This window comes from Mus caroli, chromosome 10 (genome assembly GCF_900094665.2).
Source record: "Mus caroli chromosome 10, CAROLI_EIJ_v1.1, whole genome shotgun sequence".
NCBI classification, from domain to species: Eukaryota; Metazoa; Chordata; class Mammalia; order Rodentia; family Muridae; genus Mus; species Mus caroli.
In genome coordinates this window covers 102,708,697-102,728,995 of record NC_034579.1, presented here as the reverse complement: position 1 = coordinate 102,728,995, position 20,299 = coordinate 102,708,697, and the positions used below count along the sequence as shown (strand labels likewise).

The 20,299-nt window shown below is 37.8% G+C and overlaps 1 protein-coding gene across 10 annotated transcripts in view; it reads left to right on the top strand.

Annotated features, from left to right (window-relative positions):
• Nav3 (neuron navigator 3) overlaps nucleotides 1-20,299 on the top strand; it is a 737,122-nt gene that overhangs the window by 665,011 nt on the left and 51,812 nt on the right. For all 10 annotated transcript variants that reach the window (XM_029482745.1, XM_029482744.1, XM_021173799.2 and 7 more), the window contains 5 exons: nucleotides 630-818; nucleotides 4,282-4,334; nucleotides 8,469-8,492; nucleotides 12,179-12,256; nucleotides 18,369-18,452. In XM_029482745.1, coding sequence (XP_029338605.1) covers nucleotides 630-818; nucleotides 4,282-4,334; nucleotides 8,469-8,492; nucleotides 12,179-12,256; nucleotides 18,369-18,452 — 428 coding nt within the window. The remainder of the gene's footprint in view (nucleotides 1-629; nucleotides 819-4,281; nucleotides 4,335-8,468; nucleotides 8,493-12,178; nucleotides 12,257-18,368; nucleotides 18,453-20,299) is intronic.

Genomic DNA, 20,299 nt, shown 5'->3' with positions numbered 1-20,299 from the left:
TCTTGACAACCTCATTCTGATATTTTCATCTTAGACCCAGCAGAAAATGGCTTTTTTATGATTCTCTTTCTAAGACACCAGACATTATATATATTTTATTTAAGAAAAAAATGCTTTTTATTCTTTTTATGACCTTGCTCTAATAAACTTGCATCGATACAGTTCAAAATGACTACAACTCTTTGCCTGTAAACACCTGAAGAGCTCTTTTTGTGGAGATTGGATTTTTCTTTTTATATTTTGCTTTCTTTTCCATTATGTTTTTCCCATTAAAGTGATGATTATTTTCTAGAAAAGAAACCTGTAGCCTTGAGAGAAACAATGTATTTTTTTCATAATTTACCAGAAAATATCATGTTATATTTCTAGCACAAAACAGCCAAGGTGACTTTTTGGTGATGATTTCTATTGCTTTAGAAATTGGCAAGATGATTGCCACAAAAGTACCTGGGAGGGGGAGACTTGTACTTTCTGTTACTGATGTTTCTCAGGTAGAAGATGGAGTCCCTAAAACTGAGAGTTCCCAGTATTCATATTTTTACAAGCATTGGGGTTTGTTTTCACTTTGTTTTAGCCAATTCCCTTCCCTGGCCAGGTCTCCTAGCCTCTCTCTTCTCCTCTCTTTGCAGTGAGTCCCACCAACCTCTCCCAGTTTAACCTGCCTGCACCCAGTATGATGCGCTCCAGCAGTATCCCCGCCCAGGACTCCTCCTTCGACCTCTATGATGATGCCCAGCTTTGCGGTAGTGCAACTTCCCTGGAGGAAAGGCCACGGGCTGTTAGCCACTCTGGCTCATTCAGAGACAGCATGGAGGAAGGTAATGAGGATGGGAACCAGGGGAGATAAAAATAATGCTATATTATGTAAGTCGGAAAGGAAAACCATTTCATTATTCATAGCATAAGGATCCTTTGAGGACAAAAAATTTAAAAAAAAAAAAAAAGCAAGTGTAATTCTCATTTCAGGCTTGCTACAGTTTGAAGATACTTTATTGTTTCTTATATATTGAGAAGTATGTCAGTTTCTTTTAAAATTGGCCCTTGGCTATAGAATAGTTTGGGATTAATCCAATGTTCTCGTACAGATAGACACAGAGCTTTAGAGGAGCTTGACATATGTATACATGATGGAACAAATGTTTAAGTTGATACCTTCGTTAAAGAGCTATAAAGGCACATAAGTCATAGAACATTTATTTTATATAGCTATTGTATATGTCTAACTTCTATTCTTAGAAGATCTATTTGCTGGGATCTACTGCGTCAGTTTAGAATTTATATTCTACCTACATTTTACAGGTCATATTTTCATCTAATGGTAATGCAATTTCTACCTGGCCTAATACATGTTTTATTTTGGACAGTTGCACATGAAGGCCCTAAACAAATCCACTCAAAGTTCCCGGGAAGCTAAATCCATGTTAAAATGCACACGTGATCTCAAGAGTACATATTATCTAAAAGTCAACACTAATCGAAGAAATTTTCCTTTAATTTAATGAATCCTTTTAAATTATCTGTGATGAGAGCATAGGGCATGCAGATCAGAATGCACGCCAGTTGAGGGTACGATCTAACTGAGCACAGCAATCCAAAGTGACTAGAGTGAGGTCAAACAGGAAAGCCATCATTTAATAATCATGCGCAACACAAAGCCCCTAAACCTTGAAATGTACCAGAAGGGAAGCCTGTAGCCTTGAGTTGTCCATAGTCTGAACTCAGGGGACAGAACTCTCGCACTGTGAGCTGTGGTTTCTCCTCCAGTCACTGCATAGATGTCTTGTGTGGATGAGATTCACTTTTTTGTGTGTGGTTTTTCGAGGTAGGGTTTCTCTGTATAGCCCTGGCTGTCCTAGAACTCACTCTGTAGAACAGACTGGCCTCAAACTCAGAAATCCGCTTGTTTCTACCTCCCAAGTGCTGGGATTAAAGGCGTGCACCACCACCGCCCAGCGAAATTCACTTTAAATGACAGATCTCCCTCCTTTTCCATTGTAGCTTCTCCTATAATGAATGTTATAACTATGTTAAAATAGTTATCAAAATGAATGCGTGCTCTTCAGGTGATTACTGTAGATTTAATATGCTAACATTACACCAGTTTCCCAACTTTGCCACTATCTTTTGATATAATATCCAAACCAGTGAGCTCCCTGTGACAGATGGTGGTCGGCTGATCCTTCTGCATGGAGCACAAAATGTAAATAATCTAAAAGCATTTGACTCCTGTCCTTCTGAAGTAATAGTGTCATGTGCTTGCATAAAAGCCCCTTATATGTTTTTTTTTTCTTTTTCTTTCTTCTTTGGATATTTTACTTATTTACATTTCAAATGTTATCCCCTTTCCTGCTTTTCCCTCTGGAAATCCCCTATCCCAACCCCCTCTACTCTGCTAAACATTTGGATGACTTTTCAGAGTGCTCATTGACAGTAGAATGTTGTTTGTTGCTGGGAAATTTTGACATCCAGTGCAGGAAATTTAAATAATACAAATTGCTGAAAGCTAACCTCACTGGGCAAAATGAACTCTTTCCTGCCCATGCATCAAGTGTTAAACTATTAAGCCCTGCTTAAATTGTGATCTAGAATGAAGGCAGTCTTGGACAAGATTGAATTCTTGCTCAGTGTGAGCATTGACAGATAAGGAAACCACGCTGCAAGCTACAAAGTAATAGACCTATCAAGACCAAGTGGCGGGAAGAGAATGAGAATGGACTCCTCTGAGTTATTGTCCATCTTCCTCCTGGTACTTCAGGCGAATTCTTGTCATTTCTTTTTCACTAAAGAGCTATGTAGAGATGTAAAGAATTGGCCTTTTCCGAAGATGACTGACTGAAAGAACAATGCTTTGCATACCTGATAAAGTAATAGTATTGTCCTGAGCCCTAGAGATTATTTTTCATCCTGCTTTTCACAAACTTTTATCTACTAATAAACATTTTAAAAGAGACTCTCTGGAAATTAAAGAATTAGCCTAGTGGGTAGCAATGCTTATTTTACAAGCACCAGTGGCTAAGATGAACCCCCAATGCCCACGTAGAAAGCCAGCTGTTGTTGTGCATACCTGTAAGCCTAGCATGGGGTGGTAGAGACAGGAAAATTCCCAGAGCTTCCTGGGCAAAATGCTTAGTTGAAAAGGCAAGCATCACTTCAGTGGGGGACCCTTTTGGCCTGAGGGGTGATAAAGGAAGCAACCTGATATCCTACCCTGGCTACCAGCACACATTCTTGGGCACACACTGATCTTATACAAACAGACCACACACACACACACACACACACACACCCCAAAAGTAAAACTGAAAAGACTCTTCTTGCTCTCCTTCTCTCTAATTTAATCCTTTGCTATCTGGCATTATGGCACTATGGTACAGCTTTCACATGTCTCTGTAAAACTTGCTCTATGCCCTTGGACTGTCCAATTGACCTCATTAGCATGTGGATGCCACTTAAGAGTAATCTTTTTCCTTGTGCCTCTTGACTTCTTTTTGAGCACACAGGGCTGTATCTTGTGTATGTCTGAGTTCAGGATCTTGCATGGATGTCATGTATTCAGCTAATGTTTATCTAAGGGATGAATTCAAGGCAAAACCCAGTGTTTTTACATAAGGGGAAAAAAGGAAGGCCCTTTCTGTAAACATAAGCATAATTTCACCTACCTTTTGGGTTTAATACATTTTAAGGTCAGACATAATGGCAGACCTTCAATTGTGATGACATTGTATTTGATATGTATCAATGAGTCACAAGGAAATTTCATCTTAACTTTTTTCTAGACGTAAAACTGTTTTTCATGTTATTAAAATTTATGAAGAGTTGATTCCCCACTTCAAAGAACACGACCATTTCATCACAATAATGAGATAGCAAATTGAATCAAGTACTCATTCCCTTGAAAATATGCAGAAAAAAATTCTGAACCTGGATCTTTATGTTAGGAAAACGATATTTAGTAAACATGACACACAAAGCCTTTTAGACGTTTTTAGATTCCTGTTCATTACATATGGGATATTTTCGCAGCTCCCAATATGTAGAAGCACACTGTGGGCCTTGTGCCCACTCTGTTTGTCTATACTTTGGTGAGTGAATATGGTCAGTGTAGAAATGGGACCTCTTGACAGTTGGGTCTCTACAGCCTCTGCAGTTAACTTCTTTTCATAACCCAGTCATCTTCTGTGGTTAGCTCATATCTCTAGCCACCTGCTCCTTAGGTTTTGAGTGTAAGTGTGGACTTACAAATTGGCTTCCTTATTTTAACCATGCTGTTGTTTTCTCCAGTTCACGGCTCTTCACTGTCATTGGTCTCCAGCACATCATCCCTTTACTCTACGGTAAGTACACTCTGCTCTTCTGCCCGTGCCATGTACAGAGGACTAAGTAAACTGATATTTATATAGCAGGTGCCTGGTAAAACAGAGCCATTCTGTGGTCTGCTCATGTGTCTTTCACTTGACTTTGATACATTCCTTCTGATCAGTGAATCCCTGTAAAACCATGTCATAAAATGGGTTAGAGTGGGACACAGAGTCTGTAAACCATGCTTATGCCCCACCCTGTGTCTTGTCTTCCTCTCTGATCCATGGATAAAAATTGTTTTATAGCATATTTTCCAGTTATTATTTTTAAGTTTCTTTTCAGAGACGATTGTGCCCATAGGACTTTGAAGAACCAGAAATATTTGTTTTTGTTGTTGTTATTATTGATTGTTTGTTTTTCCCTCTAGGAAAAAAATAATACCTTCTGCAAGGAATTTCCTCCTTCAGATTATTTCTCAAGAGATAGATACAGTGTTTCAGCATCCCCAGTGTGAAATACTATAATTAATTTTGCAAAAGTGAGAATGTTTGTCCTTGAAGGTGTTTCCTTCTCTTTTAAATACCCATTATGCAATGACAAGATAGGGAAGATTCCTTCAATGAAGGGTTCAAAGAAGAGAAGGAGTCTCATCTAGCATTAAATTACATGAGTACTTTTGTGGGGAAAGGGCATGAGATGGGTTTTATTACATTTTATACATATGTGTAACATCCTTCCATCACCCTGAGTCCCCTCTTCCCTTATCCTGCTCTCTTTGTTGCTCCCTTGCCCTACCTCCAAGCCCTTCCTACTTTTGTATATTATCTTGATGAGTCTTTCAATTATTTTTGCTACATGTATACATACATATAAATATATAGGTTTGTATGATATAGCTTTTGCTTATAAGTTAACCTTGCTTATTTCCTGCTTTGTATATGCCATTAAAGCACAGACTGTCAGTTAAAGACACAATTATCTCTCTCTCTCTCTCTTCTTTCCTATCTTGCTACCCTTCTGTCTGTAAATCTTCCTCCTCACAAACCTCTCTTTCACTTTCATGTCGACTTGTTTTGTTTTGTGATTTACTGAGTTGATCCAGGGCAATCTGTGTGACCATAGCTTGGGATCTATCAGTTGAAGACTGGTAGGCTTAGCAGTGCATGTAGACTACAGAGAATTTTCCTCTAGAATCCATCAGTAACCAAGGGTACAACAGTAAAGGGTTTGAAGCTATAGAAGAGTAGGAATGGAAAGGCAAACTGTGATGGTGAAAAGACATACATGAAAAACAGTATGTTCAAACATTGTATGGAGACGAGAGAGATGAGATGGTGGTTAAGAACACTTGATGCTCTTGCAGAAGACCTGGGTTATGTTCTCAGAACCCACATGGAGACATAAAACCATCTGTGATTCCAATTCTAGGGATCTGACACCCTGTTCTACCTCAATAGTGGAATCCTCCTGTAGATATGCTTTTCACAGTGAGAACTGATACAGTAACAAAAGCTAGGGAAAGACTAAATTTGCACTCTTACCTGGTGCTGTTAACAGTGACTGTATATGTCAGACAAGTTGACAAATGTTATGGACTGCTCCTATAAGATCTGACTTCCTTGCCTGTAGGATCTTTGCAAGCTGGAAATCACAGGCTTGTCATTGGCCAAAGTGTCACCTCCAGAAGTTTGGCATCTGTGTGCTTTTGTCTAAAAATGTAAACTTCTGAATTCTGTTTTTAGTTTGTTTGCTTGTTTGTGTTTTAAAGGGATAGGTATGATAGTGCATGCCTTTAATTTCAGCACTCAGGCGGCAAGCAGATCTCTGTGAGTTCAAGGCCAGACTGGTTTACATAGCAAATTCTGGGATAGCTATGTCTATATAGAGAGTTACATCTCAATATTAATGACATAAATGAAAATATCAAGTGACAGTAAGGTGAATCTCTCTGCATTTGCAGTTCTCCTTAGCTAATGACAAAGGCATTCAGACCAGCCACAGTCTCTGCCACCTCCTTTTTTCTTTCTTAAATTGAAGATGTTTGTGTTCCTGGTTGTCATGGTTGTATTTCCTAATATTCATATCCACCAAAACGACAAAGCAAAGGGTAGTCTAGAGATCTGTGTGATGATCAGCTTTAAATACTTAGATTTTTTTTAAGTTTTTATATATATGATACTGTTTTATACTATTGATCCCTAGTAGAATTTTTCAATGGTGAAATATGAACATATTTCATTCTCTTGTGTGTGCTGATTTTCATTGATTTCATGGGAAGGAGGCCTGCTCCTCATCCTTGTCCATGTCCTTCAGAAACACAAGGACAATGCCAAGAAGTGATATTTAATTGTAACTATAAATGGCTTGAGAAATACAGAAATCAGATGATATTTTAACTTAGGCAAGACATTTCCTATTGCTTACCACCATTTCAGTATGTTAGTCTTGATTTTAAAAAGTCACCCAACACAGCATGTAATCAAACTCCACTATAATATCACTAAGCCCAATTCTAAGCCACCAGGAGAGATAGAATATTATATTTGTCTCATTGCTCCATTTTTATGGTAATAGGTCTTACTGGTAAAAATAACCGTGGAATATGAAAGGAGGCAAGGATTTAAGAAATAATAGGTCTTGAAACTCTGCTATGAGGAAATCCATGCTATGTAGCACATTAATATCTAACTAGCATCCATACCTTAGTTTTTTTTATGAAAATGTGATGGTGTGAAGATAATCTTTGCTTCATCTAAATAAAGTAGATCTCTTTAAAAGGCACATCAATTATTTATTGAGTCTTTATAATTTTAATGTAATCTGAACAAGCCTAACAGCAGAATATAGTCAAAGTAAAATGATGTACAGAATATTAGGTAGTTGAAGAAAATTGTTAGTAAGGCTTAAAGAAGTTATTGACTTAATTGTTTTTGCTTACATTGCAGATCCAAACATCAAACCTCATATAGTATCTTAAAATTACTAGTATTTTAAAAAAAACAAAAACATTCAACTAAGCAGCTAAAAACAAGGTGTAAAATGAATAAGATGAATGTCAGAATTGCTTTTAAATACACAGTTTTCTTATTTAAAAAAGGTCTTCATAGTTAGAGAGTTAGCAGATTATGGATACCATAGTATACACACACCATGACATTCTTAAAATGTTGAAAAAGGAGAAACATGAAATTCAGGTTAGAAGAGACACTTGTGAATAATATATACCCAGATAGTTATGCTTTTTGCATTGTGTGTATATTCGTGAGTGTGTATGTATGAGACACACATATACACAGAGGGGGGAGGGAGAAAGAGATCCTTCTGAAAGAAGACAGGCAACATGAATTCAGGTATTTATATATCAACTAATCACAAAGTGTCTCCAGAGGAACAACAGGTGACAAGACTGTTTTCAGCCCTTTTTCACCAAGTGGCAATGCGCAGAGTGATTTTTTTTTCAGCAACATTACACACTCTCCAGTTCTTTCCAGATTGCTGCAGCCTCCCAAATGTAATGGTGTACATAACTCATTTGCTGGCATTTCCTAGCCTAGCGTGAAGTTGGAAAAAGAGACCTGAGATTCTTCTGTACAGAAGCATACAGCACCCGGCCATTTTGTACACCAATTCTCATGTCCACAAGCACACAGCCAACATTATTTGGCTCTCTCTTTTATTACTACCTTAAAACGAAAGATGCTGTTTTCTAGTTGATGAGCCTACCAATAAACTTAATGACCATTAAGGAAAATTAAGGGAAATAGGAATTAGTAACACCTACTTTCTGTTATTAACAATAATGGCCAGGTTCCCCTATAAACTCCATTTGTCATTTAATTTCATGGGGTCCAATATATTTTAGTATAAGGTTTGTTTTTCGTGGTCTCCGTAGATCTTAAAATCTTTCATCGTCGTGTGTTGTGTTATATACCTGTAGTTTGAAATACTTTGTGTCATATGTTACTTGATGTCATACGTAAATATACGTTTTATCCCTATAGAATGCTGTTTTATTATACTAGTTATACTTATAGCTTACTCCTACGTGTTAGATCATAAAATTTGTAAATACATCTTAAAAGTATTTTATTCATTTTTGCATATAGAAAAAGTTGACCTTAGTTTCATAATTAAAATCCTTCTTTGTTTTCTTTTTCATTTTTTAACAGGCTGAAGAGAAGGCTCATTCAGAGGTAAAAATCTGCACCATTTTAATCTTTGAAAACCAGCCTTAGTTTAGGACGAAATCAGTCTCATTGCCACTAGAGGGTGCTTGGTTCACTAGTATAGCTATGAGACTTGTGGTGGAAATTCATCTGTGGCCAAGGCGTTGCTTCTTATCGAATGTGAAAGGAAGTTATAGCCGAAAGCTTTCCTCTCATATTTTGCCCTAGTCTTAGCTCAACAGCTAGTAAGCTATCTATGTTAGCTGTCACTCATTAATTCATTAAAGACTTTTTTTTTTCAGCATAGTAAAACCACATGTCTGTTTCACTGTCTTTCCTCACTGCCTAAGGGACACTCTAGGATTAATGAAACTACAGAGTGTGAAGCACAGGGCCTTTTCCACACAGGTACCATAACCCCTGCCTAGTTATTTGTGATATGACTATGACTCACTCCTCTATATATAAGGGATGCATTTCCCAAACACATACTTGATTGCAATGATTTATAAAATCAACCCTCTGCATGGACAGGAAATTCTTCTTTACCATTATAAAACACAACAAACAAACAAACAAACAAGCAAACAAAACCCATGGCCTAGCCTAGGAGTGCAGGGTGAATTAAATTAAGACTTTATTCATGGAGGCTGAATGGATGGCTCAGCAGATATGAGTATGCACTGCTCTTGCAGAAGAGCCAAGGTTGATCTCAAACTCACAACCTCCCTGCTTCAGGCTGTCAAGATAATACGTGTATGTGATCATACCCAGGCCAGTTGGCTTTTCAGGAACAAACCTGTGAGCCACCGGGTGGCTCCTAAAGCCAACCAACATGTCTCAGAAGAAAGCTTTCAGGAGTTGGTCCTCTTTCATTATAGTGGATTCTGGGGATTGAACTCAGGCTGTCAGTCTTGCCTTTACCCCTTGAGCCACCTTGGTAGCCCCTCCAATTTCTCTTCTGTATTTAGTTTGGGCCTATAGCCCATGGAATGGTGCCATCCACATAAAGAACAGATTCTTCCTCATCTAAACACATGCCCAGAGGTGTGTCTTCTAGGTGATTTTAGATCACAGCAAGGTAGGAGGAAAGATTAAACAGCTGAACAAGGTTCATCTCAGACTCTAGACTACAGATGCCCAAAAACACATGGGCTCTTCAGGAATAGGAATTATGTGTAACAGTCAGAATCATCAGTTCAAGACCTGGGGGTGGGGGAAAGCTCAGCAGTAGAGGGGTTACTTAGAATCCACTATTGAGCAGCTGGGGGTGTGACTCAGCCACAATAGATTTACTGAGTGTACAAAGACCCTAGGTTTGACTCCCAGCAAAGAAAACTGTCAGTTCAAGGAAGCTTAATATTTAGAAGCCTAGTCTTCATCTTAAAAGGAAAAAATGTTTGCATATGTGTTTGTGAGTACAGGTACATGTGTTACAGGACACATGTAAGTCACTTCGAGATAGGGTTTCTTATGGTTGGTGTTTATGCCAGAGCAGCTAGCCCACAAGCTACAGAGAATTCACCCATCTCTAATCCTCCTCCAATCCTCCTTTTGCTGTTTATGCTCACAGGAGGTCATGAGATTTGAAATGAGTACGGTAAATTGATTTGTGATTTTCTGGGTTATAAGTTACAGGAAAAATAATTCTATAATAAAGCTATAAGTTGAGAAAACTGTTCTTTCAGTTTGTTTTGGTCTAAAAGATAAAAAGATGTTTTGTCTTCAGGGATTAAGTGACCCCAGTATCAATATATGAAATTAGTCCAGATGTTAACTGGGATTGAGGAGTATTTCCATTTTAAAAATAGAAATAGCAATGAAATCGTTACTTACTGAAACTGTGTAGGGATAGGAGCCCATGTTGACCTCCCTGTCCCAGTGTCTGGATTGAACCTGTGCAGACCCTGTGCATGCTGCTCCAATAGCTCTGAGTTCACAAGTGTGTCAGTCCTGCTGGGTCTTGGAGTCATATATCACCTCTGGATCTCATAATCTTTCTGCCTCCTCTTCTCCTCCAATCACTGAAACTTAAGAGAATTTTGATGAAAACAACTATTTAGGACCAAGTGCTCAAAAGTCTCTCACACTCAGCTGATTATCCTGTTGTGGGTTTCTGTGCTAATTCCCATCTACAACAGGAATCTTCTCTTATGAGGATTGAGTAGGGGACTAATACATGAATATAGCCATTAGGGGCTGTTTTATTGTTATGATTATTATGGCCCTAGGCCCATGATAGTCACAGGTTCTTGGCCATTTTAACAGTGTCCGGTCTGGCTTCCATCTGATGGAGTGGTGATTCTATGATCTAATTTTAAGAAGTGGTTGGTTATTCCTATAGCATCTGTGCCACTATTGGATTAGTCTGTCTTACAGGCCCGTCACTGTTATAGATCACAAGATTTGTAGCTGGATGATATTGATGATTGCTTTTCTCTTGTGGCCATATGCAGAGAAATTGTATAAACCTTCACCATTTCTGCATCAAGATATACATCACCCCCTTTTTTTCACTTCTCTTGATATTGATCACTGTTTCTTAAAACAAAATGTATTGTATAGGAGGGGAAAATACATTTAATGGCCCTTGTCCAAAATGTCTTTTCACCCTCAGAAAGCATTCAAATTGTCCAGCTCCAAGAATAAGAGACCTGTTTTTAAGGGAAGCATCAATGTAGAATATTTGGCATCTACAGGACTAGATTCTCTTCAGACCAGGAATATACTTGCAGAAGTAATTTCATATGCTTGTAATGTTTACCATATTAATCACTGTTTGTGATTCCTGGTAACATGAGATGTGATGGACTGAAATGCTAAATATGATATGATATTAACTTATCTGTGATATTAAAGTGAAATTCCATATTAAGAAAACCACTTCACCTTTGTTTTGTTGTGTTTCTCTTTTAGTGAAGTGTCCTATATTCTCCCTTATTTTATAGTTTGGATACTTACAAAACATTTCTGCTGAGAGCTAAGTCAGTGAATATAGGTCATGCTAGGAAACATTACCTAGGAATTATCTATTCTCCATTAAAGTCCCATCCCATAAAATTATTTCTTACTGTGCATGGTGATACCTGCTTATAATTCCTGCACTCTAGAACCTGAGGCAAGATAATCACATATTTGAGCACAACCTGGGTTACATGATAATACCCTGTCTCAAGAAGAAAAAATTTTTCAAATATTGACTCATTGAGTATTTAAATCAAGGTTTTGTATATTATAACATATACTATACTTTTGAAAAGTCTTACAAAATATAGAAAACTAAAATGCATGTGTTATGCATCTGAGATTTTCAGAAAAATTGCAAGGTGAATCAATTGCATTAAAAAATCAAGAAAAGTGTGTAGATGTTGTTTATGAATTTTAAAATGTTATTTTATGCTTGAGTTTTTATCACAGTAATGTTTTAGAAGGGACAGAATCCACAGAGGTAGTGAACCATTTCATGAGTCCTACAGGACTTACAAGGTGAACCAATTATATAGTTTGATGAGCAGGTTTTATTTCCCAACATGGAAGTTTTAGAAATTCAGTCCTCTCTCCATAAGTAGCACTTGTGAGCCATGATATAGCTGGCATCCACCTCTCTTTAAGGAGTTGTTAGTGAGTCATCTGTGTTTGCTATACTTAGTTTCTTGTAATAAAGCCTTCGCTTTAATGGCTCATTGAGTATATTGGACTTTTTAATTGCACAGCAAATCCATAAGCTACGGAGAGAACTGGTTGCCTCCCAGGAGAAAGTTGCTACCCTCACGTCTCAGCTGTCAGCAAATGTAAGTTGCCTTTTATTGTTTAAAGACATCCGAACAAAGTTTTGCCTCATTAGAGGGAATGGTCTTATCAACAAAGTTGAAGCGTCCATAGTTATGCGATGTAAGGTACTGGAAAGGAGAATTCATATGAAGGTGAAACTTTCTTCCCACTCACTAATAGACTACAAATCCAAATGGATGAGTGACAGCATGGTAAAACAAAGCAAAACAAACAACAACAGACAGTGCCTATATTAGAAAATTACAAACTAAAATAAGGATTACAAATGTTACCTCTCTTCTTACTTTCTCCATTTCACATGCAGGAAATTTTCCTAAGCCAAACTTTAATAAGGGCTGTCGATATTTGACTTTGGAAGACATAATATTCTCATGCCCTGTCTCTTTCAGCAATTCATGGAGCCTATAATATAGTCTAAAATCAAATAACTCGAATCTAAAAAATGATGGTTTGGCTCCATTGTACATTAAAGGCAGCTCTCTCAAAATACGTTGGCTGCCTTCTTCGAGCAGCTTAGAAGAATTCACATTTGCTGGCACAAAAGCAACTTACATTTGTGAAAACAGAAACAACAAAGACTACCAATTACATTAACCTTTTTCTATTGAATGTCTTTCCCCACTCTCAGGAGGATTTGGCATAGCGCAGCGATGACACAGGAGAGCATGTGGCAATGTGCCCAGTCCTAAGGAGCAATATGTGAGAGGCACTGCAGCAGGTGTCAAAACCCCTGCGACGCTGCCATATGCCCTCTATCTTCTTAGCTCACTCCTGCTGGGTGGCTTTGGACTTCTCCATCTCTTACCACTGTTGCATCTTTGCTCCTCCAAGGAGATTTTTTTCCCTCCTAGACAAAACATGGCATATCAAAACTGAACAGGTGCAGGACCATAGTGTATGACCTTGTGATATGAATCCACAGGAAATAAGTCACTTCACTCACAGTGAATTGATTTTTAGCTCTGTGTCTGAGTTAACATTTCGTTTTAACTCGAGGGAAATGATATTGATGTGAGATAGACTATTACTGTTCTTAAAGCTTGTTAGGAGATGCCTAACAATTAGAATACATCCCTATTTTTCTTGCTAGAAAATAACGTTTTTTTTTAATCCACTGTGATTCTCTAACTTTAACTATTAAAGAGATAGTTTTGAGACAATTGTAAATTTTGTGCTCTAGCTGTAGGGCTACAGAACTGCTTAGTTTCTGAACTTGTTCGCAGAGGACAAGGATCAGTATAAAAGCCACAGGCACACTGGATTGCATTTATCTTCAGTGAGGAAGTCTCAGTAACCAGTTCATCCACCTGTGGTGATCACGGTTCATTGCTGTATCTCTGTCTGCTTTTGTGGTACTCCGGATGGATACGCCAGGCAAACATCTTATGGCCTGAGCTACATCCAGTCCTAGAGGTTTTTTTCGTTTGGTTTAGCTTTGTTATTGTTGTTTTGTTTTGTTTTTTCAATTTCTATCTGTAAATAAAGACAGATCTTTTAATTAAAAGTCATATAGCCTATGACCTGAACTCCAAGCTATGTTACTAGTTACTTATTAACTTATTCAGATAGTAAGTAAACTTTGTGTTTGGTTTAATATGGAGAAATCCACAGGGAGGTTTGTTATATGAATGTGTAGTCTGCATCCTTCCCAGACACAGGTTTTGATGAGCATTTTTCAATTAAGAATCATTAAGAAACATTCACTTCCTCTGAATCTATGACCACCCATGTTAGATCCTAATGACATCGCTTGATTAACTTCATTTTTGTGATTTGTGTGTTCCATGCTGGGACTTGACATTAATAAATCTTTTTCAACTTGTTCTGTGACTGTTCGATGGAGCAGAGTGATAAATCAGGAAGGTATCCCAGTGGGCACTCTTCTCATTTGATGAGCAGAATAAAGTTCCAGCCTGTGCAGCAGTCACACAATAGGCCTTCACTCCTTACAGGCTTGCTCTGAAAACAGTTGCACTGAGCCACAAGGGACTGTAAAGAAAGCTTATTCTGCTAGAGCAGCTCAGAAGAGAGCAAGGTCCCTATGGCAAATGCTCTCTCTTGGTCTCCTCTGAGTCATTATCCCTCCAGCAAATAGAAGAAAGCAAAGCAAGGTCCCTGCCAGCTCTGAGATGATGCACAGGGTCGCATGTATAAGCCAGATTCCTCGGGAACTCTCTCCCACATATTCATGCCAAATAGGATGGATGCTTCCTCTTTCTCTCTATTTCCTTCTTGGGCATGACAAGTCTCGGCCCTCAGAAAATTCTGAAACGTGAAACAAAACCCACTGTGGCTGACATTTTTCAAAGGCACTCCCAAGGGAGTGTGTAATGAAACAAAAGGTCATTTTGTCTTCGGGAAATAAATATTTTTAACTAAACGTTTCTTAGCTCCAATATTTTTTGAGATTGTGCTCCATTCATTTGCTCTTTACAATGTATTTTCATGTATCATCCAGCTGTTTCCTCTGCTTTTTTCTCAATTTCCTTGTACTATCTGCACCTAGTAACTGTAGCAAACACCGTTTAGAGATTCTGTACAGTAGCAGAGAACTACAATGCTTTGTATATGATTAAGACTAGAACTTACTTCAACTATACTTCTCAAATGCAATCCTTAAATGCATAATGCATTATATACATTTAGATCTATATATAACGAACCGTTATTTCATTTTATGGCAATATGTGCAATGTAGTCTTTATATATAATAGCATTTTATCTTGCTGTTAAAATCACAGTCATTTTCTTTGTGTGAATCGCATTATACAGTATAATTCCATGCCCGTTATAAAAAGCATCTCTTCCTAACCATCAGTTAAGCATCTCGGTTTTAGTGCCTGGCCAGGCTTCCTCTCACAAGACTCTGTACTAATCTCATATTAATACATTGTACTCTATTTTGGAAAATATGCAACTGCTAAAAACAGTTACAATCCTATAACCTCTGCCATCACCGTGAAAATTCTATTTTTTTTCCTAAAAGTTACAAAGTTTCACATACAGGGTAATAAAAAAATGATCATTGATAAAAAAGAAAGTTCCCCTTTACCACTTTGTTCCTCTCATTCTTTGTATTTAGTGAGAAATTTAACAGTCATTGCTTTTGAGTTTACAAAGTTAATCTCATAAACTAAACCAAGAAGATGTAAATATAAAATGATAGTTTTTTAATACAATGTTAACTTTATATTTTCCACTGGAAATAACATGAATCAAAATGATATTTAACAGCCAATTATTAGGCCTTTAATGAAAAAATAGTAAGAAAAAAAAGCAAATTTATAGAGATTAGACATTTATATTTATCTTAGGTAGGGTTGCTTCAGTGAAACACCAAAAAGCAAGTTGGGGAGGAAAGGGTTTAATTGGCTCACATATTCATATTGCTGTTCACCATTGAAGGCAGTTAGGACAGGAAGTCAAACAAGCAGGAACCTGAGGCAGTAGTTGATGCAGAGGCCATGGAGGGGTGCTGCTTACTGGATTGCTCCTCATGGCTTGCTCAACCTGCTTTTTTATAGAACCCTGGACCACCAGCTCAGGGACTTGGGCCTTCCTCTTCAATCACCAATTAAGAAAATGTACTACAGACCTGTTGTCTGCCAGATCTTACACAGGCATCTTCTTACTTGAGTTTCCCTCCTTTCAGAAGACTCTGGCTTATGTCAAGTTGATGTAGACTAGCCAACACAATATTTTAATGTTAAATATTTTATCATTTCTTAGTGCTACACGATATAATCAATATATTTTATGCACATGATCTATTCTTTATAACATTTCATATTTTAAATTCCTATTAAATTGACCTAATATATAATAATTATAAAATCATTTTCTTTAAATGTATCCATTAAAGGCCCCACAGCCCAATAATTAAACATTTGCTTTCTCTACTTTTTAAGAAGTAAAATATCACAGTGTTCAGAATTATTTTCTAAATCAAATAGAAGTCTTTTCTTCCAAATGTGTTCCCTATGTGGGACATGGGACAAGCCTAGTTTTAGGATTTGACACCTTGTTTTATGGACCTCCTTGTGGGATTATTTTTTTTAATTTATTTTTTATTAGGTATTTCCTCGTTTACATTTTCAATGCTATCCCAAAAGTCCCCCATACCCACCCCCCCTAATCCCCTACCCACCCACTCCCCCTTTTTGGCCCTGGTGTTCCCCTGTACTGGGGCATATAAAGTTTGCAAGTCCAATGGGCCTCTCTTTGCAGTGATGGCCGACTAGGCCATCTTTTGATACATATGCAGCTAGAGTCAAGAGCTCCGGGGTACTGGTTAGTTCATATTGTTGTTCCACCTATAGGGTTGCAGTTCCCTTTAGCTCCTTGGCTAATTTCTCTAGCTCCTCCATTGGGGGCTGTGTGATCCATCCAATAGCTGACTGTGATCATCCACTTCTGTGTTTGCTAGGCCCCGGCATAGTCTCACAAGAGACAGCTATATCTGGGTCCTTTCAGCAAAATCTTGCTAGTGTATGCAATGGTGTCAGCGTTTGGAAGCTGATTATGGGATGGATCCCTGCATATGGCAATCACTAGATGGTCCATCCTTTCGTCACAGCTTTGAAAAGACAAAATTGTAATCAATACAAAGGGCCATCATGGGCAAATAAACTGTGAATTCACAAAGAAAAAGGGTTATTTTCTAATGTAATATTAAAAAGAAAAAGTCGTGAAAGCTATATGATAATACTTGGGTTCTTTAAAATTGGTCAGATTAAAACATAGTGCTTAGGAATACAAACTTGGATGTAAAATGTATCAAGAAACCAGCCAGCATAGAAGCAATCTAAGGAAAGACCCCAGTACCGGATGAAGACAAAAAGAGCATCCACCGAGGGTTGATGTTTGCCAGTGTTCCCTATCACTGCTTTCCCATACTGTAGTGTTAGTGAAGAGCAGCTCGTTGATGAGCCTCAGGAGTGAAGGTGCCCGTGCTAATAAGCATCAGAACCCTGATTCTTTAGGAGATTTTCATTACCCATTTGATAGGAGGCACCTCACCCTTTCAGCCCCCTCTAGAGCAACTTTGCCTTCTGCGAAACAAACAAACAAACAAACAAACAAACAAAAGATCAGACTTTTGTCAAAAAGTTTGACAAGAATTGATCAGGTTCTATCCAGATCTTGTTGGTTACATGTGAAGATTAGAAAATACTCAATCTTTAGATCCCTTTAGGGGTAGAACAAATTATATTAGTATGAGATAGTATGCCTGCAGTTGTCCCTGAAGTCACAGGAATGAATGAGACACCTCTTCATACTGAGAATTTGTACGCCATGCTGTTGAACACAGTAGGAAATGACCTAGTTTACAGCTGTACCATCAACCATTCCAAATCATAAGTGTGATGGTTATATATTACAATATATGTACTTCTCTAAAATTTAAAATAAAATCCCTCAATCCATCAAAGATTAATGTTGAATTTGACCATATGCATTTCTGCTGGCCAGCTCTTATTCCTTAAATTGAAGGACATCGAAAGTTGTGGGTGGCTGGAAACATTCTTTTATTACAGAGATTTTAGAGTGAAGACAACTCTTTCCCAGGCAGTTCTTTGTAAGTAGCAAAAGAGAAAAGATAGTGTTCTAGCTGTCAGCAGATGTCTGACACTTGAAGGAGAACATCCGAACAATAGAAGAGCTAACAATATCTTCAAAGGTCATCATGGAAGATAAAAAATGAGGAGCACTTGTCCACGGACGATTTCAGTGACCTCCTTTTGGGCTCTTTCTTTCTGAAAACTTGGCAGCTGGGAAATTTGTTCGGTATTTTGGGTGTCAGATCACTGCGTGATGTGCAAGTCAGAAGGTGTTGTTATTTGCAAAATACCATCCCCTTTTGGAAGGCCAGTTCACATTAAATGTCAAAAGACTGAAACGCTTGAGTTTAGGAAACCGAAGTTTAGAAGTGGGAAATGCAGATATGTGTTAAAGGGGCATCTCCCCTGGGAAATGGCTGTGATGGTCACATGGCAGAAAATGGTGGAACAGCTGAAACTAAGCACTTTTTAAAATGAAGGGGCTTGATCTTATCCACATGAGATTCTGACACATTTTAACCATCTTTCTTCTATTTTTTTTTCCTTTCAGGCTCACCTTGTAGCAGCTTTTGAAAAGAGTTTAGGGAATATGACTGGCCGTTTGCAAAGTCTAACCATGACAGCGGAACAAAAGGTATGGCCAGCAGTTGCCAGTGAGGCTTGCAAGGATATAGTTTACTTTGGACAATGCTAAATAACAGATAGGTCTTAGGGCCTGAAAAATAACATTACAGAGCATCCCTTCTGTGCTAACCTGGAACGAGGAGAATATGGTGCCTTTTCTTTTCCAATTTTAATTTAAAGGCATGATCATATTGTCCATATTGGAACAGAAACACAAATGCACACAAACTTCTGTCATACAGGTGTGCCTGTTTACTTTTAATTGCAACTATAAAAGGATACCACATGCCAAAGAATATAAAAGGATACCACATGCTAAAGAAGACTTTATATAGGAGAATTCAAATTCTTGTTATGTCGTTAACAAAAATTGTCCTTTGAGAGAATGTTCACAAATGCATTGTCCATAAGCCTAGTAGTAAACCATGGGTGTAAGCTGAGACACAAAGAAAGAAGCCAGAAAAGTCACTGAAACTCCAAAGGAGAGACATCAGACTACACCAGCTATGATATTTATTTTTGCATAAAAATGAGTTGGCATCTGTGATGCTGCTTCTATTGGAAGCAACATTACTTCAGTTAAATCAAAAACTTATAATCCATATGAAGGATTTTATAGTATGAAATAAAGAATACTAGAAACAGAAAAGAACTCTTAGGGACAAATACATTTAAATGTTCTACTCTATCAAGAAAGAGATTGACCACTGTCCTAGCAAGACCAGTTTTCTTCTCCATTGATACTGCAGTGTCCTTGACCTTCATGCATTGTTGGAAGTAACTGGTATTGTCTCCGAAATTCATGGGAAGACTTTAGAAAGGCTACATATGTATAGAGTGTGCGCAGATGTCTTTGTATTCATGTGATTCCCAAACAGATCTATGTTCGAAAAGATTTACAGCTTGTGCCTTTATCTATCTAGATATATAGCTTCAGGTTTGAGTTTAGGTTTTGCAAGGTATTGTATTACCATGTTGTATAAGTATATAAAACTTGTTTTTAGAAAATACATTAACTGATGAATTTAAAAGGAGATAATCTAATATTCTCGTATAAATGAACTAATACAACCAGAAAATAGTCCTCTAGCTTATTCTAGGTCTTTCTTAGACTGCTGCCCATGATGATATATGGCCCAAGTTCTTCAAAGTGGGATGTCTAGAAACCTCTCTGAACTCATAAACTGTTCTCTTCCCTTCTGATTTCTTGTGTCCTTTCCTGCCCCCTCTCCTTTCTCCTTTCCCCTATCTTCTCTCTCCTCTTACCTCCTCCTTTTCTTCCTTTTATCCTTTCTCTTTTTCCTCTTTATTGTGGATTGATACATCACTGTCTACCATAAGAGCCCAGCAAACAGGAATATAAAGCCCTTTAAGTAGCCAAGCAGGAAAGAATATCTAATGGCATTGGAACCAAAAACCTTGAAGATGAATTCTGGCTATGTTTCTTTAAGAATTTGTTTAATCTTGAGAAAGCTTAACCTCAAATTCACTGCTTTAGCCATTAGATGGTTCTAACTATTCCCTTTTAACAATTCATATCTTTGAAGGTCACAGCGACAAGAACAATAATAAGCACCTTGTAGGATTACCATTAAAAATAAGCAAAATGTTACGGTTGCATCATATCTACTGGGACAATCAAGAAATGTACTTTTTTTTTTCCTTTTAAAAAATCCTAAGGGACTGGGAAGATTGCTAGGTAAACCTTTCATCAGGCAAATGAGAGATCTACAGTAAAGGGTCCGCAGAATGCAGCATGAGAGCCACATGGCTATTAGAACCCATTATAATTCCTCTGAGGGGCAGAAACAGGCAGCTCCAAGAATGAGCTGGCAGACCATATCCAGGTTAATCAAG